This window comes from Camellia sinensis, chromosome 12 (assembly GCF_055761805.1).
Source record: "Camellia sinensis isolate YWXY chromosome 12, ASM5576180v1, whole genome shotgun sequence".
NCBI lineage: Eukaryota > Viridiplantae > Streptophyta > Magnoliopsida > Ericales > Theaceae > Camellia > Camellia sinensis.
The window spans coordinates 124,872,650-124,900,308 of NC_138972.1; the positions used below are offsets into that span (position 1 = coordinate 124,872,650).

At 33.9% G+C, this 27,659-nt stretch overlaps 2 protein-coding genes and 1 long non-coding RNA gene across 6 annotated transcripts; 2 read left to right on the forward strand and 1 right to left on the reverse strand.

Moving 5' to 3' along the window:
- The first annotated feature begins 1,585 nt into the window (after positions 1-1,585).
- On the forward strand, positions 1,586-13,705 carry LOC114302524 (Peptidyl-tRNA hydrolase family protein). Of its 4 annotated transcripts, none has more exons than XM_082897633.1 (9): positions 1,586-1,656; positions 2,360-2,514; positions 2,620-2,704; positions 2,841-2,908; positions 10,413-10,463; positions 10,555-10,628; positions 12,676-12,734; positions 12,829-12,905; positions 13,391-13,705. In XM_082897633.1, the coding sequence occupies exons 2-9, from the start codon at positions 2,386-2,388 to the stop codon at positions 13,502-13,504; spliced, it is 657 nt and encodes a 218-aa protein (XP_082753759.1). In that variant the 5' UTR covers positions 1,586-1,656; positions 2,360-2,385; the 3' UTR covers positions 13,505-13,705. The 4 variants fall into 4 exon arrangements, with proteins under 4 accessions (XP_082753759.1, XP_082753760.1, XP_082753758.1 ...); XM_082897634.1 differs by having other exon boundaries at positions 1,637-1,660; XM_082897632.1 differs by lacking the exon at positions 1,586-1,656 and adding an exon at positions 2,054-2,141.
- Positions 13,706-16,036: 2,331 nt separating this feature from the next.
- On the reverse strand, positions 16,037-25,723 carry LOC114277089 (uncharacterized). Its single transcript, XR_014345666.1, has 2 exons — positions 25,460-25,723; positions 16,037-17,718 (listed from the first exon to the last, which is right to left on the reverse strand). It is a non-coding gene; the product is annotated as an uncharacterized LOC114277089 (long non-coding RNA).
- LOC114277088 (uncharacterized) lies at positions 16,403-17,964 on the forward strand. The gene is made up of 2 exons (XM_028218909.2): positions 16,403-16,728; positions 16,979-17,964. Exons 1-2 carry the CDS (start codon positions 16,403-16,405, stop codon positions 17,706-17,708), a joined length of 1,056 nt encoding a protein of 351 aa, XP_028074710.2. The 3' UTR covers positions 17,709-17,964.
- Positions 25,724-27,659: the final 1,936 nt, after the last annotated feature.

Genomic DNA, 27,659 nt, shown 5'->3' on the forward strand with positions numbered 1-27,659 from the left:
CCTATGATCTATGACAACGTTCAATTTCCTAGATCATATTTATATGAAACGTAACGTGACACCAATATAAACCAGCAACATTTTCACATTCATAAATATAACGTAACTTGACACCTATATAAACGTAACGTGACACCTATGATCTATGACAACATTCAATTTCCTATATAAGAAATTGAATGTTACCATAGATCATATCTACATAAACGTAACGTAACACCTATGATCTATAGCAACATTCAATTTCCAATATAGGAAATTGAATGTTGCCATAGATCATATTTATATGAAACGTAACGTGACTCCAACATAAACTAGCAACATTTTCACATTCAATTTAAAAAAATAAAAACTCATTTAAGTTTGTGAAATGTAACGTGACACGTTACGTTACGTTACGTTTATATAGGTGTCACGTTACGTTTATGTAGGTGTCATGTTACGTTACGTTTATATAGGTGTCATGTTACGTTACGTTCATATAAGTGTCACGTCACGTTACGTTTATGTAGGATTTTATGGAATACATTCATATCTAAATAGGACTTGAGACTCTATAAGAAATTACACAGGACTTAGCCTACCATAAGTGTCTGAAAAGGGATTTATAAATAAGTCTCCCTAAATTTAATTCTCATAAATTGTGTATATTACATTTCTAGTATAAAAGGAAAAAAAAAGAAGGAAATACAATATAAATAAAAGGTATAACTGTAAATTTAATTTATAAATAATATATTAAGTTTACATTTTCAAAATCAATGGAATTAATTGGTCTATAAAAAAATGTTTGGGACTAAATGGATCATCATCACTCACTATGGGATTTATAAATCAAATTTTCAAATAAGTATCGGGTTTGTGGAGATAAAAAATATATAAAAATAAATATTTGTCAGATAGAATTCATATAAAATAGGCAGAATTAATATAATTTAAATTAAGTTTAAATTTATGTAAAATTATATATGTAATTAATTAATTTATTTTAAAAATTATCATAATATGGTACATAAGTATTGAAAGAAACGGGCCCTAAATTTTTTAATGACATTAGTGATTTATTTTGCTTGGTTTCATTTTTTTAAAAACACTTTGAATAAAATCTTAGTTTCTTATTTTTTGTATTATTTTTTGAATTTTTAAAATATTTTTAGCAATTTTTTTTTTTACTTTTTAAACATACTTAATATAAATATATCTAAAAAATAAAAAATTTATAAAAAAAATCTTTTAAAAATTCACTAAATACCAAAAGTATAAAAAATACGACAATTTAATACATTTTTTATATTTTTATATATTTATTAATTTTTTAAAATATTTTTTCATATTTTTTTATTTTTTAGATATATCTAAATAAATTACATCTAAAAAAATAAAAAAATATTTAAAATTTTAAAAATATACACTAAAAATAAAAAAACATAAAAATCAAAAAAATTCAATTTAAAAAATACGTAATCTAAAAAACTCAAATTAAACGCATTCATATTTTTTGGGTACGTTTTTCCAAAAAACGTAAATTCAGATTTTAGAGAACAAATAAAAGAAACTTCTCACAGTTGCCCGCGTCCTCTTGTATCCATCCAGTAAAGGGGAACGATCGGCTACCGACGATCGACGGCAAGCAGCAGAGGAACAACCCGGCAGTGAGTAAGTCCTCTCTCTCTCTCTCTCTCTCTCTCTATATATATATATATATATATATATCAGATTTTCATGGAAGAAGTAGTTGACCTATTTCCCCCCGTAATTTCTCTGCCCTAAATTCTGTTCACTTCACTAATTTTCTTTGCCATAATTTGTGTGTCCCAATCTCTAATTTTTGTGCCTACATTTTCAATTTAGTTGTTCATGTCAATGCATTTTAAGATTTACTATTCTCTTATTGAATTCAGTTCACACAGTTTATTTAGAAAATGATTAATATAATGCAAACAAATGATTTAAACGGTTGCTTTGTTTTCTTTGATTCTTGAATAAAACTTAACATTACCCCCCAAAAAAAAAATAATAATAAATTGTTGTTTTTGTTAAAGAAAAATAAGAGAGAAAAGATAGAAAAAGAAATTAAGAACAGAAACTATTTTTTTGTTTTTTGTTTTTGTTTGGTTGATTTAGAAAAGTCTATAATTAAGGTGCTTTGAGGGAAATCTATCATTTTTGTGCCGAAAACATATTATTTGCAGATATCAGTGATTGCAGATTTATTTATTATATAGTCATCATGCCCCCCTAGGAAGTATATTTTCGGATGTGGAAAAAGAAGAAAGAAGCAAAAAGTAAAAAAAATTATTCAATCTCAATCACGAGTGCTGATTAATATTTTGATACCCCAATTTGTTGTCGATGGCAGAGTATTTGGGGAGGAAATGATTGGAGATGGTAATTAACAGGCTCTGTAGGCGCTACTTCTGCACACCTTCTCTTTATCCTTCTTCTCTGTCTCAGCCATGGCTCTTTGTTGGTTTGGGCAATCCCAGTCTTAAATACAAAGGAACAAGGCACAATGTATGGTCTGCTTTGCTTGGTAGTCCTAACAACAAATAAGGAAAACCCTAATTTATACTTCTTTAATGCTAACTTATTTAATTTTTTCTCTCTTCTTCTAAGCAGGTAGGATTTGAAATGATTGATGCATTTGCTGAATCCCTAGGGATTCCGATGGACACAGTTCATTGCAAAGCTCTCTTTGGAAAAGGCATGTTATTTTTTTATCCAACTTGATCTTCTTGTTTTCGTTTTATAAATTTCCACATAGAGGTGAATATAGTCAGATACAGAGATAGGTTTTTTACTTGGGAAGTTTATGGGTTTTTCTTGGTATTATTTCTTAGGTTTTGTTGGTGATGTTCCTGTATTTCTTGCAAAGCCCCAAACTTATATGAATTTGAGTGGTGAATCTGTAAGTTATTGAGACTGCTCCTTCAATTAAAATTTATGAGGATGTTGCCATTTTCAAAATTTTTACCTTTTCTCAGGAATTGGTTCATTTATTTATAATATTGTATGATGGTTGGTGCAAATTTTGTAGATAGTAAAAGATCATCCAGATAAGTAGATGTTTCTTGCATAGTTGTCAAATTGGGATTCGAATCGCGAATCGAAATGGCCTCATACCGAATTGCGAATTGGATCGAAATGTGAATCGTTAAGATTCGGTCACAATTTTTTTTTTTTAAATTACTTCAAAAAATATATCTACACACTTGAATGTTAAACATTATTTTATGAATATGAAATATGCAGACTTAGATCAATGAAAATGTTATTTTGAATGATGATCGCATAGTTTAATAGGTAATAAGTTAACAAAGGCTCCTATATGAGATCGGCATCTTACATTTTTTCTTTTTTAATATTTCTTATCAACCATTCTTAATAAAAGACAATAAACAATGGCAAACTCTCAATTTTTAAAGTAATAATAATTTGACAACGATATTGATATTTAGACAATAAGCATGCATACTTTTCCAAGTAAAAATGACCAAATAATAAGAAATAATTATTTAGAATATTTTATTTTAAAACATAAAACATTTTAAAAGGTATAACTGACTTCACTCATGTAATATTAAACTATATTTAATTTAATAAAATAGTAATAGATAATTCATGGTGTAAGTTACTATAATCTTTAAACATCTTTAGAAGATATATTATGATTTTTTAAAAGGAAAAAATAAGAAGCAAGGTTAAAATCATGTTGAGTCTAGTTGAATCTGATTGGATTCTATTAAAAACTCAATGAAATAACAACAAATTATGTATATATATTAATTATTTTGGCATTAAAAGTTATTAGAAGTTACGTTATGTCATTTTTACTAAAAGAAGAAGAAAAAAAGAGAGTTGAAAATATGTCAGATACAACAGTTTTAAGAATTGCATGAATCGTAAAAAGTGAATCGAATCGTGAATCGATTGTGAATTGTGCGATTCACTAGAGATTCACTTCTAAAATAGATTCACTCATAGATTCGTATCGATTTTGCAAAAATTGCGAATCAAATTGTGAATCGAATTGCGAATCGTAAGATTTTGATAACTGAGGTTCCTTTCATTTTCCTCCTTTTCATTATTGGGCTGAAGATAAGTAGAAGTCATTATGTTATCAATGGCTAATTGGTTGTTAGATTGGCAGGGTTCTTGGAGGTTTTGGGTATTTTATTTGAGAGCTTTGAGATTGTTTTTGTTACTTTGATTGATAGCGTTCAAGGTGCATCGAATCTTAAGAAAGCAAATGAAGCAGTATGTTTAACCAAGAAGCTAAAAGGGGTGTGCCTATTTTTTTTTTTTGATCGGCAAAAGAAAACTTTATTGATGGGAAAGCAAAATACAAGCAAAAATACATCAATAAAGCAGGGAAGTGCACTGAGCATCAAAGCTACCCTCTACAATCCCAACTAGGTTGGCACCGCAAAGGAAGCAAAATCATTTGCTAGCACTTGACCCAAGATTGGTGAGAAACCAATCAGGCAAACAACAAAAGAGAGAGAACAAAAAGAGCGGAGAAAAAGCTCCCTCCTAAAACAAAAACACAGAAACACACTATGGTCAACCTAACCACTTCAAGCCATTACTTCCAATTGTTGGCTGTTCAGGTGGACTGCAGAAAAAACACTAACACTCAAAACCCACAGCTGCTCAATACCCCAAGCACAACAGCACAACCTACCTAGAGCCAAGAGCAACACAGATCAGCCTCACAGTGGGGGAATTAGATGGCACCATACATCAATAGAATTCACCAACCTGCAACTTTGACAGTCTGTTTGGCTGCAAATCAACACTTGAACACAATGGCAAAAAACATTCATCTTTGTCATGCTGTGGCATTATTTCAGAAATTTGAGAACCTTTTCTTTTGTCGGCAATGAACCACAGCCATCCGCAAAGACAAGAGCTTCCCTTAATTTCTCTTCCTCCTTGTACAAAGTAGGGTCTGAAGCCAAACTATTCAGTAATCCAGCAACAAAAGCATCACCTGCACCTGTTGTGTCAACTGCATCAACTTTGTGACTATCAACCCTATCCTTAGATTCCTTAGTGTAGTATCTGCAGCCCCCTCCATTAGTCCATAGTCCTTCCACGCTATCACATAAAGAAGCCAGAAGCAGAACCACAGCAAAATCCTACAGCATAACAGCCAAGTTAACCCTGGTTTAGTAGTTATCAATCAATAGCAAAAGCAACAGCAATCAAGAGCAGCCCAGAGCAGATAAACCAGCCTTCCCAAACAGCATACATATCAGCACAGAGCACCTGTTCTCACAACCATCATGAACAAAAAGGGTGAGGATCCAAAACCACCCTGAGTTAGTAGTCACCAATGAATAGCAAAAGCAGCAGCAAGTAAGAGCCTTCCCAAATAGCATACAGATCAGCAACAGAGCAATTAGGCACATTAGCAGGACCCCAAGACTCCAATACAAACACCTGATGCAGTGAGGCACTACTGTTGTATACCTATAGAGTAGAATTCAGCCAAAACACAGCTTTCATGCACTGAATAATGCATGATCACAGTAGCACATAACTCATGAAGCAAAGTGAAGTGGACTTTGACAATGCCAAAACAGCCCAGATAAACCATATCAGATTAGCTTCCACAGATCAAGACATGGGCCCAACATACCAGATATGAACTGATGAAACAAAAGGCCCATAAGACCGATGAATCCAAAACAACCCAATACCAGCAGCAAGCTACATATACAGTCCTACCCCTCCCAATCAAACAAATACCAAAAAAATGGTTGTGCTTCACCAGCACCAGCATACTAGCAACAATTCAGCAACCTTAGGTCCCTTTATCTATACACAGTTGCAGACCTGCTTCAGGTTATATAACACATCATGCACCGAGTAATTAAACTCTCTCAAGGAAGAAACAGCCCATATAGCAATTCTGGTTTTAACCAGATCAGCCAACTCATTCAAAGATGGTTGTGCTTCATTAAATAAGCACTCATTCCTGAGTTTCCACACAGACCACATTACTGCCAATGGTATCATCTTCCAAATCTCCTTTACCTTTTTCTTCATTATTGGACCTACCCAGCAGTGGAGTACTGCCTCCACTGAACCAGGAATAGCCCAGCTCAAGTTCCACCAACACATAATACTTGCCCATATTCTCCATATCCTAGGACAGTGAAGGAGGACATGATTTAAAGACTCCACCTCAGCTTTACAAAACACACACAGTGCACTAACATTAGAATTCAATACTCCAATCCTTTGTAAAAACTCATAGGACTTAATCCTACCTCTCCAAGCCAACCAGCTCAGAAACTGTACTTTGGGAGGAGCTAAGTTATTCCAAATGCTTTTAGTGACTGGGATAGTTGGCCCTTTACATGCTACCACCCACTTCCATACTGATGACACAGTAAAGACTCCAGAAGGGTGCGCTAACCAATAGCAATAGTCTTCAGCCCCATCATTTAGTGTAGGAGCTCTCTGTACCAAATCATTAAGTTTCAACACTTCCTCCTCTTCCCAAGCAAGAAGAGGCCTTCTAAATTCAATATTCCAGGCTGTACCCACACCTCTGCTATGAACATGCTCAAACAAGGTTCCATCCTTTTCAACTGACAAGGAAAATAATCTGGGAAATACCTCATTCAGACTTTGATTATTAATCCACCTATCAATCCAGAACCGCACTCGTCTGCCATTTCCAACAATTACCTTGAAATTTTGCAAAAAGAAATCTCGCAATTCAGGATTTTCTGCAGCCACTGAAAGTACACCCTTCCACAAATTTGACATAGGCTGAACCTCTCCTAAAAATATGCTCCATCTGCCACCCAAACTTCCATACTTGCTACAAACCACTTGTTTCCATAAAGCTGAATCCTCTTTACCATATCTCCACCACCATTTAATTAAGAGGCACTCATTAACTTGACTTAGGTTTCTCACACCTAGCCCACCTTGATCTTTGCTTAGACAAATCTCCTTCCAGCTAACTAGGTGCACTTTTCTCTGGATTTCAGAGCCTCCCCAAAGAAAATTGGCTTGAATTTTGTCTAGAGATTTTGCAATCCCCACTGGTAGCTTAAATATGGATAGGAAATAGACTGGCAAGCTTGACAAAACAGACTTTATCAGTGTTAATCTTCCTGCAAAAGACAAATACCTTCTCTTCCATGAAGCTAGCTTACTCTTAAACTTGTCCACTACTGGTTTCCAAGTGTTCTTTCTTCTTGGACTTGCTCCTAACGGAAGACCCAGATAGTTTAATGGCAGCTTTTGGCTGAGGCAGTTAAGTTTCTTTGCAAAGACCTTCACTAAGTCATCCTGAATACCCACCCCACACACTTTGCTTTTATGGAAATTTATTTTGAGTCCTGACATCACCTCAAAGCATCTTAAGATCCTTTTCAACGCAACGACTTCTTCCCAATCAGCTTCACAAAAGATAATAGTATCATCAGCGAATTGCAAATGTGATAGTTTTAGCTCATTTGGTCCTACTGTGACTCCTCTAATCAAACCCTCTTCTTTGGCTCTTTCCATGAGTATATTAAGGCCCTCTGCAACAATGTTAAAAAGGAAAGGTGAAAGTGGGTCACCTTGCCTAAGGCCTTTCATAGGGGAGAACTCTGAAGTAGGTGAACCATTAACTAGTACTGAAATTCTAGCTGTAGATATACACGTCTTAATCCAACCCACCCATTTCTCACCAAAACCAAAATTGGCCATCATTGAATACAAAAACTCCCAATTTACTGAGTCATATGCCTTTTCAAAGTCCAATTTTAGTATGATTCCTTTCTTTTTTGACCTTTTCCACCAATCCACCACCTCATTGGCAATTAGGACTCCATCTAGAATGTATCTTCCACTTAGAAATGCCGTTTGTACTTCACTAATGATCTTGGGTAGGACCTGCCTCAACCTTTTTGATAAGACTTTGGCAATTATTTTATACATGGAGCTAACCAAACTGATTGGCCTATAGTCACATAGATCCACAGGATTTTCCTTCTTGGGAATTAAGGTAATAAATGAACTGTTCACTCCTTTGGCCAACTTGCCATTGGAGTGGAACTCATTCATCATCTGCACAATCTCCCCTTTCATGATGACCCAGCATTTTTGGATACACTTTAGATTAAAACCATCCGGCCCCGGGGCTTTATTACCATCACAGTCAATGATTGCTGCCCAGATTTCAGCCTCTAAAAAATCTGCCTCCAATAATTCAGTTGAATCTGTTTGACTAATTGAGGCAAAAACACCTGACAGCTTTGGTCTACACCTCCATCCTTCAGTGAACAGCTGAGTAAAATGGCTAACCACAGCCTGTTTAATCATCCCAGGCTGATCATGCAGTACTCCATCCTCATTAACTGAGTTCAATAAGTTTTTTCTTTGCCTTTTACTTGCCATTATATGAAACAATCTGGTATTTTTATCCCCATTTTGCGCCCAAACCATTCTAGATTTTTGATGCCACAACCATTCCTTTTTCTTGCTCAAATCCCAGGCTAAACTTCGAACTTCTGCCCTTCTTTTAACTTCAGAATCATGGAGAATCCTTTCTTCAGCTTTTAAATCCCATTCATGAATTTCATCCTCTGCTTGTTTCAGCTGTTCATCAAGGTTACCAAACACCTCGTAGTTCCATCTTCTTAGATGTACTCGCAGATTTCCTAGCTTTTTCAATAGCTTATAACTAGCCCACCCACTGACCTGTGTTCCTTCCCAACAATTCTTTACTGCTTCTTTGAATTTAGGGTGCAAGCACCATGCATTTATGAATCTAAAGGGTTTTGGACCCCAATCCCGCTCGTCCTCCATGAGGAGTATGGGACAATGGTCAGAAATTCTTCGAGGTAGCCCCCATTGTTTCAACTGTAATCTTTCCAACCACATAGGTTCTAGAAGGAATCTATCAATCCTGCTCCATCTATCTCCATCCAACGCATTACACCAAGTGAATTTTCTGCCTAGCATTGGTATATCAATCAGTTCCAACTTTTCAATCAATTCATTGAAGTCCTTCATCCCTCTTTCCCTTCTCGAGCATCCTTTTCTTTCACTCATGAATCTTATTTCGTTAAAATCTCCACCTATACACCAGGGACTTGAGAAAGCTGATTTAAGCTGTGCTAAAGTATGCCATAACTGTCTTCTTTTCAACACTTCATTGGGTGCATAAATATTAATAATCACACAGCTAAAATTATGAAGACCCATACCTGATAAAAGTACGAAGTTTCTGTTACTGCAACACTCCTTTAATTCAAAAATTTGTGGGTTCCACAAGCATAGCAATCCACCAGCACTTCCTTCAGCCCCCACCTCCATGCTCTCTAGCTCCTCCCATGGCCATAATGACTTAAGGAACATTTCGTCTACTTTACTCCTCTTTGTCTCTTGCAGCAGCAAGACATCAATCTTCCTCTCCCAAACTAAGTTTTTAATTTTTCTTCTCTTTTCAGGTCGTCGCAGACCTCTAACATTCCAGGATAGAATAATCATACAGAAACTGTTCACAGGTCCCAAATCCCCTCTCCTTTTCCTGACCTGGCCTAGGGAGTAATGCCCTCCCCATCAATTTTCTCCAGGTCCTTCTCTTCAAGTTCAATTAATTTACTAATCACCTCCTGCTCTTTACCTTCACAATTCAAGCCTAGTATTTTGCCGACTTCCATAGTAGCTTGGGCTTCACTTAGGAACTTATTCCTTCTCCTTGAGTTCAGACTCTGCTCAACTGACAGTGATATTGCAGCTGCTGCTGCTCTAAAAATAGCTCCCTTGCGAAAACATTTGCTGGTCAGTGCTCCTAAAGGGGTGTGCCTATTGTGCAATACTTTGGGGTCCTAGTTTCCATTTCATGAGCAATTGAGTGGGCCCTGGCACTTTTTTTTTTCCCTTCTTTTTTCTGTCAACTATCTTAACACTGCTGTTGGGCTAATTTAATAATTTTTACATGTGGAACACCTTTATTTCATATTATGGAAGTTTATGTTTCCATTGTCCCAAAAAGTTTGGGATGCTTTTGTTTGTTGAGGATCAATTACTTGATAGATCTTGGATGTCAATGAGTCAAACTAGGTATCATAGAATTTTTGTGATTTATCGATCATTTTGTTTTTTATATACAACTATTAATATGAAAGAAGATATGCATAATTCTTCTTCAACTTTCTAGTGGTTTGCTTTTTTATATTTAGAATATGACTTCTTGAACTAGAAACTATGTATATATGCACACATATATTTGCTGTTTGACATCTTAAACTAAAAATGATATGTACATCTTTATGTTTGATGACCACTATTTGCCTCCTTATGATATATTTTTTGTGACATTTTCGTAACCTATAAAAACTTGCGTGGAAATGTAATATGATGAATAACTTTCATCTTTCTTCTTTTGATTGCAGATTGGCCCTCTTGCTGCTTATTATAGGCTACCTCTTAATCATGTGGTCGTGGTATGGTCTCTTACCTTTTCTTTCTTAGTTTGGTTCTTTGAGTACACTCTGCTCTTATTCTTCTTTGTACTGTATTATGTTGTGGTTGTAGTTTCACGATGACATGGATTTACCATGTGGGGTGCTTAGGCTTCACGACAAAGGAGGTCATGGAAGCCACAATGGGTATGTACTGATAAGCTTTTTGTACTTTTTTTCCAGAACTATTGAAAGGATTTTTAGTAGTGCATTTTCTTTCCAGCATAGAATTGGATTGTTATGACAGATATTGTATGCATATTTGCCTATAGGTTCTTTGTATTTTTGTTTACGATTACCAGTGTGTGTGTGATGGCACATCTAGTTTTGAAGGCATTGTGAATGGAATTCAGAATGGGTGTTGTTCAATAGCTGTTGTGCCTTATTTGTTAAGGGTGCTCAACCCCAACCTTGGTCCATTGCCGTGCTTACTACCATAAGTCTTAAAACTTGAACCATTGGTTTTCAGTGGAGTGGGCAGTCAATAATGCTAGGCCACCATGCTGGTTGTCTCATCATGCCTTAATGCCTCTCCATTATAACTGACAATTGGTACTGAGTATGGTTTTGTTTCATTTGCTGCCTTTAAAGTACAATTGCAACTAAATAGAGTTTGTTGAACAAAGTCTGCTAATCATGGCGATGCTTTTGAGGAAATTCTCATTCTTTGTTTCTCTATTTAGTCTTCATGTTCCAAAATCCAAATCCTTTATCGCTCGAGGAACAGATGGGGTACATAACAGCAGGAAGGCATACCTATCATTCTAGGAGGGTAGAATTTACAATTTGTGAGGATCATCACAACATTACCAGGAGGGGTAACATTAATTTTTGATCGCCTGGATGGGGTGCGTTTCTTTGTCTCTAGTGAACCTTGCAGTTGGATCCGAGGACACAGGCTTAGAGTTGCCACTTGAAATACTGCTAGTCTTTTTTGTGGATGCATATATGAGGAGATTTAAGACAGAGAGAAGAAATAGTTATAAAGAATTTGGTGGTGTAAATGATTTTACTTCATCAAATGAAATGTGGGGAACTTGGCAAAAATATTGATATTAAAACACGATATGATAGAAGAAAGAAAGTAGAATTTAAAGATCATACTAGTTGCAGTCTGATTGTTCTATACTTTACATGGGTACCTTCATTCATAAATGTACCCATGCTGACATATTTGCGGATAATATGGAACAAAATAATTTTATGGAGGGCTTTTTTGAGTTGAAATTCTTAACAATTATATGTGGCTGGCCTGGCAACTTGATGGCTTCTAAACAGTTTATTGAAATTTGAATTACAAGATTATGGCACTTTCAGGAGTTTAGAAAAAAGAAAAAGAAAGAATTTATTAGCCTTTTGAAATCCAGTGGTTCTCCCTTATTAGGCTTGGAAGCATGGATATGCCTCAGGTAAGGTGTTGAGTCCAGTACATTTTTAAAGACCAGAGACATTGGTTCCTGGTTGTATCCAGCTCTCTGATTCACCATACGGAATTGGACGTGATCCTCTGCTGTTATTTGTTGTGCTGTGATCTTGCTGTGGCTTTTCCATAGCAAGACACCTCACCAAGAGTCTCATCTCATCCAATGGTCATTAAATTGCACACTTATCATTGTGGGATCAACTTGTCATAAGACTATTGGCATGATAGTGCATTTTAGGGTTTATTGAAATATGATTTGGTTGATAGCTCGCTTGACTATTATGGCTTCTTTATGTTTTTCTTGTTTTTGTCATTAAATTGAAGCAAACTCACTTTGCCAATTTCATAGTTTTTCACAAGTTACTACTAGGGTGGCCAATTGTGGATTCATTGTTGCATAGCTTTCACACTCTAAACTTACATTGTGATATCCTTGGTTTGTGGCATAAGGAGTTGCAGCTTAACCAAAATTCTTGTATGAACCTTAGTTTGAAGGTTATTTGCATGTTCTTTTCCCCAAAATACTAATATGAGTTTTTTTTTTGAAACAATGTTCCACAGGTCCCTGCATGCACATCAAAATCTCATGAAAATATTTTAATTAGTTGTTTGTAATTGTAGAACCTACAATAATTTAACAAGTATGCGTATGTATCAGATACATTACAGGTAGTGGGTTGTCTATTATGGATGAAAAGATCTAGGAGTGTCAGCTTCATTATGAAATATTGCTTTATGACCAACTGGATTGTGTTTCTGTTGTTTTACTAGACTGAAGAGTGTCATCTACCATTTTCGTGGGAATAGAGAGTTTCCTCGGCTGAGAATTGGTTAGTTCAAAATCCCAAAATTCCACATTTTGTTCTGTTGCTGTAGCGTATTTCATTAGTGCTGATAAAAAATTATTTGTAATTTTCTTGTTAGGCATTGGGAGGCCTCCCGGACAAATGGATCCGAAAGCTTTCTTACTCCAAAAGTTCAATGCTACAGCTCAAAAACGGGTAGGTTTGTGGTTATGGTAAATTGTGAAACATTTTATATTTCTTCACAACCAAATCTCTTCTGATGGAAACTTCCTTATCCGGAGAAATAGATCACCGCATATCTTGCAAGACTTTCTAAGAACTGTGTCACTATGTTAGATTCGTTAGCTTAAAGTTCATCCATTTTGCATGATTAGAGTCCAATTTGAATTTTCAAAGGTTTACAACATCTTCTTGGTGGAAAAAAAACTGAAATTCATAAAACGATTTGTTTTCAGTCTAGCTTATTTTGTCTTGAACTGGCATAATGCCTGTTTGTTGAGTATTAGTTGTGAAAGTTCCTTCTTCTCTCCTGTTTTTGGGTTAAATCTCTTTGGTTTGGTCACTTCCAACAGATTCTTTATTGTTATGATATATTAATCTTATTTTATTTTGATTATTTCCAAACAGAGCAAGTATCTCTGCATTGATAATATTAGTCTTATATTTGTTGTTTTGATCAGATTGATGCTGGTTTGCAAGAGGGGGTTGGCATGTTGAAACAACTGATGTACAAAGGAGTGACAGAAAGCGCCAGATGCTTCAACAAAGAGCAGAAGTATAAGCATATACTGTAGTAAGACCGCAAACAATGACAGAAGTATAATCAATTTTGTAACTGTTGATATTTGTGTGTATCACTACTCATTGTTAGCTTCTATATAGTATACACTATTACCATGAGCTAAACAGTAGCAAGCAGCCTAGATTGCTATTGACATGTATATGCTACCAAAGTAAATGAATGTTTGGGAAAGTGGGTTTTTAGCCCAAAGAAAGCACTGCAAATTGTTAAATAATTCTGTTTATTTTTCACGCATTTTTTTAAAATTTTTATAAAAAATCATAAAATTACTAAAAAAATTAATTTCAAACATCGACAGATTAAAAAAAAAGTACTTTGTTTAGACCCATTCGCAGGTCCCGCAGCCAAAAAGGTGATTACAAGTTTGACCGTCTTCCAAAATGGGATGCTTTGCGATTAAGAAAAGAAAAAGTAAACAACCATGATATGTGTTTGTAGTGGAATAAATAAATAAAATTGAAAAATGTTTTGGAACTTTAATTTTTGAGCTCTAAAGGTAGTTTTAATGAGTTGGCAGTGAGTTTCACCTACAGTGATGTGATGTTTTGGTTTTGCTTTATTTTTATTTTATTTTTTTTGTTTATTGCTATGCCATTAGTGCTTTATTAGAGTAACAAAATTAATGGTCTAAATCATTGCCGAATAAAATTTTAAATGTTCAATTCACATGGGTTTGTAGTGGAATAAATAAATAATGTTAAAAATCTCCTATGAGTAACTGTAAGACACGGAATGTGTACATAAAAAATTATTGAACAATTTTATTGATATATTTTTTTTAAATTTAAAGAAAATATTAGTAATTTTACAGTTTTGACTTTTTTTAATTTTTTTATTACGGTTAAAATAATAAAATTAATACAATAGTGTAAAAATATAAACATAAACAAAAACATATACATTTCATTGTTAAATAAATGATATAAATTTTTTGAACTATATATAATTAACTAATTATTGATGAAAAATGAGTGTAGTGTAAAGTGAATTAAATTATTAAGAAAGCTAAATGTAATTATATTAAAATTATGGAACTTATTGTATTTTTTTTGAATCCGAAGAAGTCAGTGTAATTTACTCAAAATATTCAAAAATTTTACTTTTTGATTTCATTTTAATTTTTTTGATTTTTTTTTAAATTAAAAACTAATATGGTAAAAACATAATAAAAAACATTCTCAACTTTCATATGATGTTTTTTATGAGATGAAAATATATTTTATCAAATTAATTTATATTTTTTAAAATACTGAAAAAATACATTTTAAAAGCCAAGCTAAACGAAGTATTAATGTGTAATTTTATTTCATTCAATATGTGAGTTTTAACCTATCATTATTGAATATAAATCACATGATACAATTTGATGCACAAATCTTTAGTATTTCTTATTAAATATAGTGGGTCAAAGTGTACTGTATAATATGTCCCATTAAAATAATATTATGAATCCAGACTTAACTATCTAAAAATTATCAAGAATTATCATCTTATTGTTTTAAGATATTCTATATATGCATATTATGCCATACAAATTTAATCTCTATTGTACTGCCACCCACTACTCAAAAAATCTGAATGAATATAAGTACAAGTTCTTAGACTTATTTGATCCCATTATTTATGACTCATATGCAATGATAACTCATGAAATCATAATTGATAAATTATATTGATTTTTTTTAAAAAAAATTTGGAGAAAAAAAAAATTGACATAATTATATCTATTTTCCTTTCAGAAAGACAAACTCATCCATATAAATTATATAAAGATACAAACATAAATCATTTTTCTATCTATTAATTAATTATTGATGAAATACACATTTCAATACAAAAAGAGTTTGGCTTCTCTCATATTGGGGATCCAATTTGAGAGAGCATTTGGATTTAGTGAGTCAATTGTAAGTCTAATCTCGGTAATCCAAACCGTTCATTTTTTTAAAATTTATTGAGAAAAGTATTCATATAAAAAATTATGCTGATTAAATTTCGATAATTATATGTTTGAATCACATTTGTCTTAAAAAAATGAACGGTTATTCTTGAAATTATATTTGCTATATATTTTTTTAAGGTAAATGTGATTCAAGCATATAGCCCAATCATCTTGTTTTTTTACATGAATATTTTTTTCAACGAATACTAAAAAGTGAACAATTAGAATCATTGAGATTGGGTTCACAATGGTCTACTAAACCTAAATGCTCTATCAAATTGGATTGTGAACATAAAGAGAAACCAACTCCTATAAAAAAAATAAAAAAGGAAAAAATTATTTTCCTATCCATAATTATCAATGAAAAAAGTGTTAAAAGTTTATTGTAATTTTATTCTTGAAATTAAAAAAATGAAGAAACACAATTTAGCCAGAGTAGTGATTAAGAACTCAAAAACTAGAGTTCTAATTTGAGTTTTAGTACTGTGTCATAGGAAAAAAAAAAAAAAACACAAACAAGCAAATATAAACATTACATCACATCAGATCACATTGTAGGTCTCACCATTAGAGCACCTCCTAGAGTTTCAAAATTAGAGCATATAATAATTTTTATTTAGCCAATAATAAAGAAAAGAGCAATTATACAAAGATCTAAAAATAAAATTTTAATATGAGCTCTACTGAAATAGCAAAGCAAAAAAAAAAAAAAAAAAAGTCAAAATATCACATTACAGAGTAAGACCCACCATTAAAACTCTATCTAGAGCTCCCAAATATTTTTTTACAGAAAATCTTGAAAATATGATAATCATAAGAATACAGCACAAAAATCTCAGATAACTTGATTACTTCCTAGAGAGGAGACAGAGAAAGGCAAAGAGAAAGAGTAAGAGTATTCACCCAAAAAAAGAAAGAGAGAGAGAGAGAGAGCGAGAGAGAGAGAAAGAGATGAGGCAGCCATCGTCATCATTATCAGCAGCAGCAGCAAAGGGGAGGGGGAAGGGGACAGGGACGAGCAAGACGCCGTGTTGCAGCAAAGTGGGAATGAAGAGAGGGCCATGGACTCCGGAGGAGGACGAGCTGTTGTCGAATTACATAAACAAGGAAGGTGAGGGACGGTGGCGCACTCTTCCCAAGAGGGCGGGGCTCCTCCGCTGCGGAAAGAGTTGCAGACTCCGATGGATGAACTACCTCCGCCCCTCCGTCAAGCGCGGCCTTATCGCCCCCGACGAGGAGGATCTCATTCTCCGCCTCCACCGCCTTCTCGGCAACAGGTCTACAATCTCTCTCTCTCTCTCTGGTTATTTAGGGTTTCACTGTTTTCTTCTTCTACTACTTGTCAATTAGGGTTTCACTATGCAGCTCAATCTGTCTCTTTCAGCTTTAGTTTTTTTTCACTACATACGAGCAATTCTCTTTCAAATACAAACCTGCAAATCTGCCTGTTTCAATCTTACTATGATCTTGTTCTCATGAATAATAGTGTTTGTTCTGCGTCTAAACTTGGTTTGTATCTCTGTATAGGTGGTCTTTGATAGCGGGGAGAATTCCGGGGCGTACAGACAATGAGATAAAGAACTACTGGAACACTCACCTCAGCAAGAAGTTGATCAGCCAAGGGATTGATCCCAGAACCCACAAGCCATTAAGCCCTAATTCTTCCTCCGCGGCGGCGGATGACAAACCCTCTTCCTCAAAAGCCAATCAGATTCAAATTCAGATGCCTCCTAACCCTAACCCCAATCTTGTTACTCCTCCTCCTCCTGCCTTGGATCAGCCGGTCAGTAGTAGCCGTCGAATTCTCATCAACAAGGGAAGAAATGGGTATTCTGAGGGAGCAAACCTCGGCCAGTATTATCATGGTGCGGAGGAGGAGGAGGGAGTAGGAAATGGTGGTGTCCTTAATATCCAGAATAACTCTGATATTTGTGGGATAGGGTTGGGAGGCAGCAATGGTCTCGGTAGCAATGAGGACGATGATTATGAAATTGACTATGGCACGAATGATGTGTTCTCTTCATTCTTGAATTCACTGATCAACGAAGATGTGTTCAACAGTCAACAATATGTCCAAGTGCAACAGCAATCTAATGAGATTTCAATTGCACCTGCTGCTGCTGGTTCTTCTGATCCTTTGATCTACCCTCCTCCTCAGAGTTTGGCCTTTGTTGCCGGATGGGATGCTCCAATCATGTCTGCTTTTAACCAAAATGATCCAAGAAGGTTTCGTGATCACATGGAAAAGCAGATCTGAAAACTCAAACCTGCAATTACATACTTGATTTTAGAATTTGTGGCTAGGGTTTGCTTTGCACTATTATTTTATGTGTGTCAATTTCAATGTTGTCTACAGTGCTCCTCTTCCACTTTCCTTATAGTTGTGGTATTGCTTGTGGTTATACTATGTTGTTGGTATTGTAAACAAAACATATATCAATCTGGTGATATGTTTGTGTGAGTGTGCTTTATTTGCATAAGCTGAAATGAATTGAAGTTTTCTTGTTTGTAAATCACCTTATTCTCATTTTCCTCTTCCCTTTGGAATTTTTTGCTTCAGTAATAATTGGTACTCGTCAAGATGGTGTCAATATTATATTATTATACAAAGGAACAAAATGCTAAGGAAAGGGTTAGAAGTAAAATGATGCACTACTCTCTAGGCTACATAGGAAAATGATAGAATTTTTATACAAAATTTAGAGATGAGAATGATGGATGATGATATTTTTGACAATATAAACTACTTTGATGGATCATTTGTTTTAGAGTGTTGAAATCAAAACGTGTCATAGCATTGCGTACTGAGTTTATGTACAAATTTTAGTACTACTAATCGGTTACATATATGCATCTTTTGGAACTTCCATTATTTGACATTAAACCTATGGGTTCAATTTTGATGCACATATACATATTCTTTATATTAAGGTTGCTAAGGAGCAGGTGGATGAAGACAAAGGAGGTGAAAATTTTCTAGGCCTTATGATTTGTGTAACTTGTTTTATGTTTGAAACTCACAATATGGAAAACCAATTGGTGTATTTATATCCACTTCCAAAGCTGGAAATCAGTAAATGCATTGGCAATCAACAAAGGCTGTAAATAAAGACTAAGAAAATAATAAAATCAAGAGGAATTTACAGTACGATACATATAGTTGTAGAATGAACAAATTAAGGAGCATGTTAAAGTATATATGTTGAAACTTCAATTTTTGCAGACAAGAGAGACAACAGTCTTAGGTTTATGTGATTCTTGTGGGAATCATATTAGATGGATCTCATTCTAGGCTGAAACAAAAACATTTACGTATGCCATGTGTGGTAGCAACTTTTGTTTTTCATGATGCTAGATTCAATCTTCCAATGCTATATAAGGATGATGGAACAATGAAAATAATCACTGGATATCCTAGTCCTACAGATTAATGAAAATAATCACTAGAGTTGAATCATGGCTGTTAATGGAACTAAAATTTCATTGTATCAGTATAATTTGTTGGGCTAAACAAAGCAAAATTCAAATTCATCAGATTGAGGGAAACAATTGAGTAATTACTACACCTAGATGTGGTGTAGAATGCATAGTAGTAGTTCATATATGGACCTCAAAACAGGCACGTAACTTCACGGTTTGATGTTCACCAAGAGGTTGATGAATCTTATGACATTTCTGGAGTTAGGAACTTCAGTATATGCTCTTAAAGTAAGAGAATCAAGACTCAAAAAAGCAAGAAAAGAATTTTAGGATTTACTTGCTGTGATACTTTTTACACTTTTTCCTTTTCTTTATTGATATGTATGTATTCTATTCTCATTAATAAAGTTTTCTTTTGCCGTTAAAAAAAAAAAAAAAAATTGTATTTATTATACAAGCATGTGCACTTTGCATGTCTTTTCTTCCAAATCTTGCATCCATATGGCATGCACGTGCTTCTTCCAATATATAGTAACTAAACTAATCTAAGGATTGGCTTAGTGGTTTTTTCTTCCAAATCTTGTATCCATATGGTATGCACGAGCTTCTTCCAATATATAATAACTAAACTAATCTAATCCCTAACGATTGGCTTAGTGGTATAAGTTTTGTACTTAAGAGTTTGTTTCTTTCTAAGTCTTAGATTCGAAACCTCTTAAATGTTATTAATTCTTGTGTTGGATCAGTTCATATAGAGTTCTGTTCTGACTTTAATTAGACCCTTTTGTACTGGACGGTGGAATATTGATTCTCAAAGAATTAGTCAAAATGCGTGCAAGCTAACCCAGATACCCTAAGTTATAAAAAAAAAAAAAACTAAACTAATCCAAATTTGACTCTTACGCTTCTACTTGCTAGAGCATTATGCACAGGCTTGATTATACTAGCATTACATATTACCTTGTCTAAAACCTGGTTCACATTTGTTGACCATGAGCTAATACTAAATTTCAACGTTCAGTTTTTCACTATTATGATTAACATTCAATTGTGTGTTTACGATGTTACGATAACTGTTAGTCTACTCTAGGACTTACATATAAATGTATTGCCTGTAAAATAGAAGACTGAATTTTACAAGAGTTCGTTCACCTTGGGTTTGTTGGTTCCACACTTTTGGGTTTTGACATGCAGTTCATTTTCCTTTCAAATATTTAATGTTTGAATCCTCTTATATTAGTTCGGATGTGGGTATAACCAACTCTTCATGATTCTCATGTATTCTTTTCAAGAAAAAAATATTGGAACCCTAATGTTTCCTAAATTAATTGTTCCTCAAGCATACAGAATTGAAACTATTCCATTTTTTTTTTTTGATAACTCGGTCCAGCAGCCCAATAGATAGATTAATCTGAAAATCAATCTCACCGTTCACTAACAAGGAGCTCATTTAATGCTATGGACTGACTTTAAGAAATTATTTGCACTTAAAAAGTTCCAAACCTAAGATTTTGGAGAGAGTACACCCCAAGCTTGACCACTAGACCAACCTCTTGAGATTATAAAACTATTCCATATAGCTGAGTGATTTCCACATTGTTCACAACTATTCAACATTGTGATTTACTGCTCAAGAATCCTATTCTCTATCTATATAGTTTGTTCTATACTTTTGGTGTCTTGCTAACTTATAACTGTCCCTAGGCATACCAAAAAGACAATAGAAAATTACAAAATAATTTTCATGAATTTAAAAAAATTGAATTTTTGTTGGGAAACATTTTCACCAATTACAAAACATTTTTTACATAATTCTCAATATTACATAGTACTCTAATGGCATGTTTGATTGGATGGATTAGAGCATGGGATTGAGATTATTAATCCGTGGGCCCAATTATCCTATGTTTGTTTTGACATTTTGGTTTAGGATTATTAATCCAATGGATAATTAATCCAACAAATTTGTAGGATTATTAGTAATGGGGTATGGGTGGGATTATTAATCCAATGGATATTAATCCAATTGGATAATGAATACCACACTAATTTAATAGAATTATTAATACTTCACTATTAATCTTGTGAATCAAACATAACCTAAGAATACTTGTTAATATTTGTATATTTAAAGATATTATTTATCAATTATTTAGAGGATGCCCCTAACAATTGCTAATTAATGCTCTAATTGGAGGTTGAAAATAGGTTATATGCATGACGATTAGGTTAAGAATAATACTATATGTACTAATTAGTATACACACTAGTGTATTAACAGATGATGTGGCATAATTTTAAAACTTTTGAGTATTTATAATTTGTATAATAAATAAGATCATTAATAATATCATAATATTAGTAAACATACTAATGTGTATACTAATTGATATATGTAGTACTACCATTAAGTTAATTATTACGCGTTACATTGGAAATGATGAATATGATGATGAGGAATTATGAGCTTCATTTGAAGTTGATCCATGTACAGAGACATGCTTGCTCGCTTTTCAGGAATTGTATTTTCTAACAAAAATAAGTTTATTTATTCAATAAATTAACTTTTAGGGGTTCCAAGAGATAAGATAGATCCCAACAATTCTTTTCTTATTGGGTAGCTTCATATTCATCAAATAATTTTTCATAGGCCATCATAGGCCTGGCTTCCTTAAGTGTCGGATCGGATTGAGGAGTGTTATCGAATCCATGGGGACCTATCACATATGTTGTTTCGATAATTTGAATCGTTTCGTTGTGTAGAACTCGTCGAGTACTATAGACTTGTAAAAAATCAAGTTGATCGGATATCGATAGTTACGTAATCAGATTAGTTTTGTATAAAAAAATGAACGGTGAAAAATAAATGATTGACAGAAAACTGATTTGATGAGATAGTTATCAATATCTGATCTACGTAATTTTTTTACAAATATATAATACTTGATAAATTCTACACATTAAACAATTTAAATTATCAAAATAAAACCCGATGTCCATACATCCAATAACTCCTAATCCAATATGAGACCGGAGGGAAGCACTGGGTTCGTTTGGTTTGTATTTCTGAAAAATTTTTGGGAAATTTTCTCTACAAATAAGTTTTTAAAAGTAATCAAACCAAACAAATTTTCCCAAAAAAATTTCTCAAAACTTGTAAACCAAACAAATTTTCCAAACAAATCTCTCTCTCACACACATCAAATCAATCACTTTTTTCAAAACTCTCTCTCAAAATAATTTTCCAAAACATCTTTTGAAAAAAATCAAACCAAACAACTTTTCGTACTTTTTATCTCTAAAACACATCTCTCAAACACAAACCAAACATACCCACTGTCTTTTTCATATTTTGTACTAGTTTTTGGGTGGTCCACATCTCTGTGCCTGAGTGCTCCATGTGGGACCAAGAAGACTCCTTTTGGAAAAATTACTAATTAGTGGTAATTTTAAAAATTATTATAAATTTATGATTTTTTTTTCTTTTATGTTTTTTATTATTAATAGTTATAAAATTTATTATTTATTTATAATTATTTTTTAAAATTACTCTTGAGGTGGAATGTCCCCATTTCTCTTCATATTGCCTACCTAATACATGAAACCCCCCCCCCCCCCCTAATTACTTTTCCTCTCTATCTTTTTTTGGCCTTTAAAATTGTATTTTATATTTTATTATGACTTTCTGAGATATTTTTAAAGTTTTCAATACACAAATTTCTTTATAAAATTGTGTATTATAAAATTCCTTAGACCTTGGAGCTTCTGTAAGTTTCAAGCTCCTCTTTATTGATGTCCTGTATCCTTCTTGTATACTTTCATCAATAAAAATTTTCTTTACCGATCAAAAAAAAAAAAAAAAAAAGGCTAGACATTTCATGCAACATGATGTACATTGTAAACTTCTTATTACCATATATCATAAAAATATATGTCAACAAAAAGGAATTCTTAAAAATAAATAATCAACCGTAATCAGAAATGTTTTGGGTAAAATTGGTATAAAATCGTTGACGTTAACAAGTAGTACTACATTAAAAATTATTTTCTTTGTAACTTCCCGTGTTTTTATCTTTCCCCAAAAAACACTCAAAAGAACTTTTAGATGTTCATAACATCTGACTTTCAACACAAACTTAGCTACCAGTCATTTTTAGTTCGTGGTGATTGGTAGATGGTTGACTTGTTGCACACCCCGTTTTTAAAAATAGCCCAAGTTGCTACTTTTGTTTGACCTTTTCATTTCCTTATATTTTCTGCATCTATTGTAATTATAAGCATATATATAATTTTTATTTATTTATATTTTCTATCATACACATGTGAATCTCATTTCTTCGTCTTACCATTATGACCGACTCTGTGCAAATTTTTTTTAATGTATTTTCTTTCACCTCACAATGAACTTGGGAAAATTTGATGGTTTAAACTAATTATATCAGGCTTATTTTGGGTTTTTTTGATAACTCAGAATGTTCGAGCTAGACTAATCTCTGGGGAACTAATCCTATCTTCCACTAGTGGGGGCTCATTTAAAGCTAGAACAAAGCTCCGTATGGCCTGACCCAATTGATAGTTAGCTTGCGCGCACCTCGACTAATCTCTGAGGGACCAATCCTACCGTCTACTAACAAAGGGCCTATTTAAAACCAGAGCAAAGTTCCATATGAACTGACCCAACATAAGAATTGATCACCCTAAGAGGTTTTGCACCTAAGAGGTTTTGAACCTAACAAAGGGTCTATTTAAAACCAGAGCAAAGTTCCATATGAACTGACCCAACATAAGAATTGATCACCCTAAGAGGTTTTGTACCTAAGAGGTTTTGAACCTGCAACCTAAGGAGAAATAAACTCTTAAGTCCCAAACCTACACCACTACACCAACCCTTGGGGGTTAACTTTAATTTTACTTCGTATGTTATTGATATTGGGTATTGCATAGGGTGTCATAATAGACAAATTATGGCATATGTATTTAATTGTCTCTAAAGTTCAAAACACTTTTTAAACTTTTTTTTGGAATGTATTTATCTTTTTGCTCGTCAAGGTGACAGTTATACGAAATAATTAAAAGAATTCTATCTGGTTCACTGGTTTAGAAGGTGGTCTTTGAATCTCAAATTTACCTTCTTAGAATGTGTTACAGTGTTATGCTTAGGATGAGTTCTCATTTTAAGAATCAATGAGTTTACAATTTGATCTAATTTTTACAAATATGACAGCTTTTGTTTGGCATACGTGACAAACTTTCCATTTCAATAGTTCACCACGACATTTTGGTAATTATGTTTATATATATGGACAAATGCACAAGAAGGTGCACCACTTTGTTGTGGTACATTACATACTAGTGGTGGACCAAGTTACCGCAATATCCAATTTACACGATTCGATTTTACTTGGCAGCTTCACTTTAACAAGTTCATATAATATTTTTGAGCAAATAAGAACAAGATAGTTGTGAGATGAATGGTACTAACCTTATGCATCTTGGTCGGCTTGAAGGGAGATATAGTCAAAAAAAATTTAAGAACACATAAAATAAATATAGAATTAGACACAACATTTCTCACATGAGTTGAATCGCACCTTTTTGTGGGTTCCATACTAATGTGAAATAATTGTGTCCGATTTTGTAATTGATTTATGTGCAAGTAGAAGAACGGAATAACATCAGCCTCATTGATTTTGTTTTGCTCGGCCTCATTGGCTAGGAGAACCATTATATGTATACGCCACAATCATCCATCTGAGTTATTGAATAATTTTCCGATATGTGAGATATATGAACCCATAGTTTGAAGAATCTAAAACTACTCTTCTATACCATGCGATAGAATGAAAGCTAGTTTTCAACAAATGTGAGCCTCCACATGACAAAGTTCTAACAAATTTTAAATCATTACAATTATTGTTGGTAATAGATGTAAGTAGTGAAATTTATTACATAAATGAACAAAATGTAATAACACAATAATGTGACGATCACAACATTATTACTTGTTTAGATTGTTTTAGTGCATCCCCTAAAACTCAAACAGAGAGAAGATTCCAACTCTGTGTCCATGGGTGGTTGAACTGTACATATTATTTATTAAATAATATATAATTTAGAAAACAAAGCATGCATGTCCTTGTAAAATCTTGAACAACCTCATAATCCTCTCAAATGATTAATATCCTAGGAACAGACCAACAAACAAACAAAAATACAAAAATAGTCGTGAAAAATTTGGTTTTTTCACAACGTTGTTTTATTTATTTTTTATTTTTTATTTTTTCAAAGTCTGATAGAAGTTTAGAAACTTGAGATGAACCGCTTAAGGCCATGTTTGGCTTTGCAGACATGAAGCACTCAAATTTTGAGAAACAGAGAGAGGAACACATTAACAAGTACTGTATAGTCATTTTGCTAGATTATATGTTACACTCACCAACTTCAACCACTAAAGTTCATTAAAAAAAATTACAAAAAACATGTTCCTGAATATGCATAAACAGGCATATATATCATGTTTGAAGCAAAGGGAGAACGCATAGTAGAAGAAGAAGAAGAAGAAGAAGAAGAAGAAGAGTATTATCTTACCCGGAAACCTGAAGCCGAAAAAGTTGTGCATGGAAGAAAAGCATAAAATGATTGTTTGGTTTCTTTTGCTGATTACATTGTTGTAAGATGATAATGATACAATACAATGATAGAATGGGGTCTGCAATCTCACTTGGGCAAATTACATAAAGATTTTATTAGAGAAAAAGAAAAAAAGTAACAGAAATCATGAGAGCAGAGAGAAGCAGAGTTTTACATATGAGAAGGCTCAGACATATTTTATATATAGTCCCCAGCATACACGGTTTCAATTTAAAGAGCACTTTGTATTTTATATATCACTAAATTACAAAACAATATATATTATTTGTTTCTATTATTAATTTTTAAAAATTATTGTTAAATAAAGAATCAATTATAATTATGAAACGGTAACAAAAAAATGAGTGATATATGTATAGAGCATTTTTTTTTATTTTTTTTTAATTTTTAAATTAAGGACACGTGGATGTTGTGTATTGGGTGAGGAGGGGATCAAAACTTACAGTTTGTTTGGCTTGACTGGTAGCTTCTTTCTCTGTTTGTCATTGTGGTGGGGATGAAAATGGAGAAGTTAATGGGCCAACCAAACGTTCTAAGCAGCAGTACTAGGGTAGGGTCAGAAAATGTTAGACAGACCAAACCAATTCCACCAACCTTTCTTTTCCATTCCTATCCTTCTGCCCTTCGGCTGAAGGCTATTTCTGTCATTTAAGTATTCCTTGTTAGTTATTTGGGGTAGCATCTATTTGCACACACCCATTACACTCTATATACATCTTTTTCAATAAATAATTGCTTCGGAAGTAACATTCCGAAAATAAACAATTGGTTCGGAAGTAGCATTTCGAAAATAAACAATTGGTTCGGAAGTAGAATTCTCAATTTTTATCATTTTTTCGACATTCAACTTTCGAATGTGTTTATCTGATGTCCATAATAGTAATTTCACTTGAAAATAAAATTATAATAAAAATAATTTCTATTAAGTGTATGCAAAGAGGGGAATGTGGATGTGCAAATAGAAGCTCCCGTTATTTGGTGGGGAGCCTCTATTTGTACACAATCAAAACTCTCATACCACACTATTACTTAGTTCACATCACACACACATTTTTTAAAAATATTTATTTCTCAATTCACACCACCAAATTCCTAAAATATCCTCATTAACCTTAACCCCAAATCATTGTCATTGCCGCCGCTTCCATCACCGGCTTCGACACCGAAGTCCTAACCCTAACCCTAACTAGCGTCGATTACCCCTTCTCCTGCTGCCACCCTCTTCCCAACCACTCGCCCCTTCCCCCCCCCCCCCCCCCCCCCGCTTCTTCTTCCGCAGCTTCCTTTCCTTTGCGTCGCAGCCCCTTCGCCATCGACTTATTCTTTCGCTGCCGCCCTTCCCATTCAGTCGCAAAACCCTCCCCAACTCCCATTCTCTCGTCTCAAAACCCTAACGTCCACTGCCACCACCGCTACCTCTCAATTGCGATCTCTCTCTTTCTCTCTCGCTCGCGATCTGTCTTCGTCTCTCTACGGTGGATGAAGGGTTGAGATGGAGGTAGAAATGGATCGCGATGGTGTATCTGGGCGACGGGGTTGACTGCGATGGTGAGGGTGGAGGTGAGGCTGTTAGCAGTAGCGAAGGGAGAGTAGGGTTGTTCAGAGTAGGGTTGTTCGGAGTCACCGGTGGCTAGAGAAGGGGGTTGCGGTGGTGGTTGGAGGTTGGCAGTGGTGAGGGATAAGGGCTGCATTGGGGAGGTGCTGCGAGGGTTGGAGATGGTATAGTCAGCGCAGGCACCGACGAGTTTGAATGGATGAATATTTGTCCTCTTTGGCAATTTTCTTGAGTGGCAAATTCGTAATTAAAAAGAAAATTGAAAATTGGTGTGGGATTAGAGTTTTTGTGGTGTTCAAATAGAGACTCCCTATTTGGCGTGGTGGGAGCAATTTTCTGCCATTGAAACTAATTGGGGTAAGGTGAGGACGATTTCAGATTATAGAGTTTTTTTTTTTTTGATGAGTAGGATTTCGGATTATAGATTGGGGGTTTGTTTGGGTCCATAAGATCTATTATGGGTTCTGTTTGAATGATCATAACTGTTTATTTTGTTACGTATTTTGTATATTTTATCCATAAAAAATTAATCCAATTTGATAATTGTAATTTATATTTATTGTGTTTGTCACTAAAAAAATG

Excerpts from the sequence above, each read along its gene's own strand:
- LOC114302524 (XM_082897633.1), top strand. The coding sequence starts at position 2,386 with ATGGTAATTAACAGGCTCTGTAGGCGCTACTTCTGCACACCTTCTCTT. Across the intron at positions 2,705-2,840 it reads CAAAGCTCTCTTTGGAAAAG|GTTTTGTTGGTGATGTTCCT; the intron begins GCATGTTATTTT and ends ATTATTTCTTAG. Across the intron at positions 10,629-12,675 it reads GGTCATGGAAGCCACAATGG|ACTGAAGAGTGTCATCTACC; the intron begins GTATGTACTGAT and ends TTGTTTTACTAG.
- LOC114277088 (XM_028218909.2), top strand. The coding sequence starts at position 16,403 with ATGAGGCAGCCATCGTCATCATTATCAGCAGCAGCAGCAAAGGGGAGG. Across the intron at positions 16,729-16,978 it reads CACCGCCTTCTCGGCAACAG|GTGGTCTTTGATAGCGGGGA; the intron begins GTCTACAATCTC and ends ATCTCTGTATAG.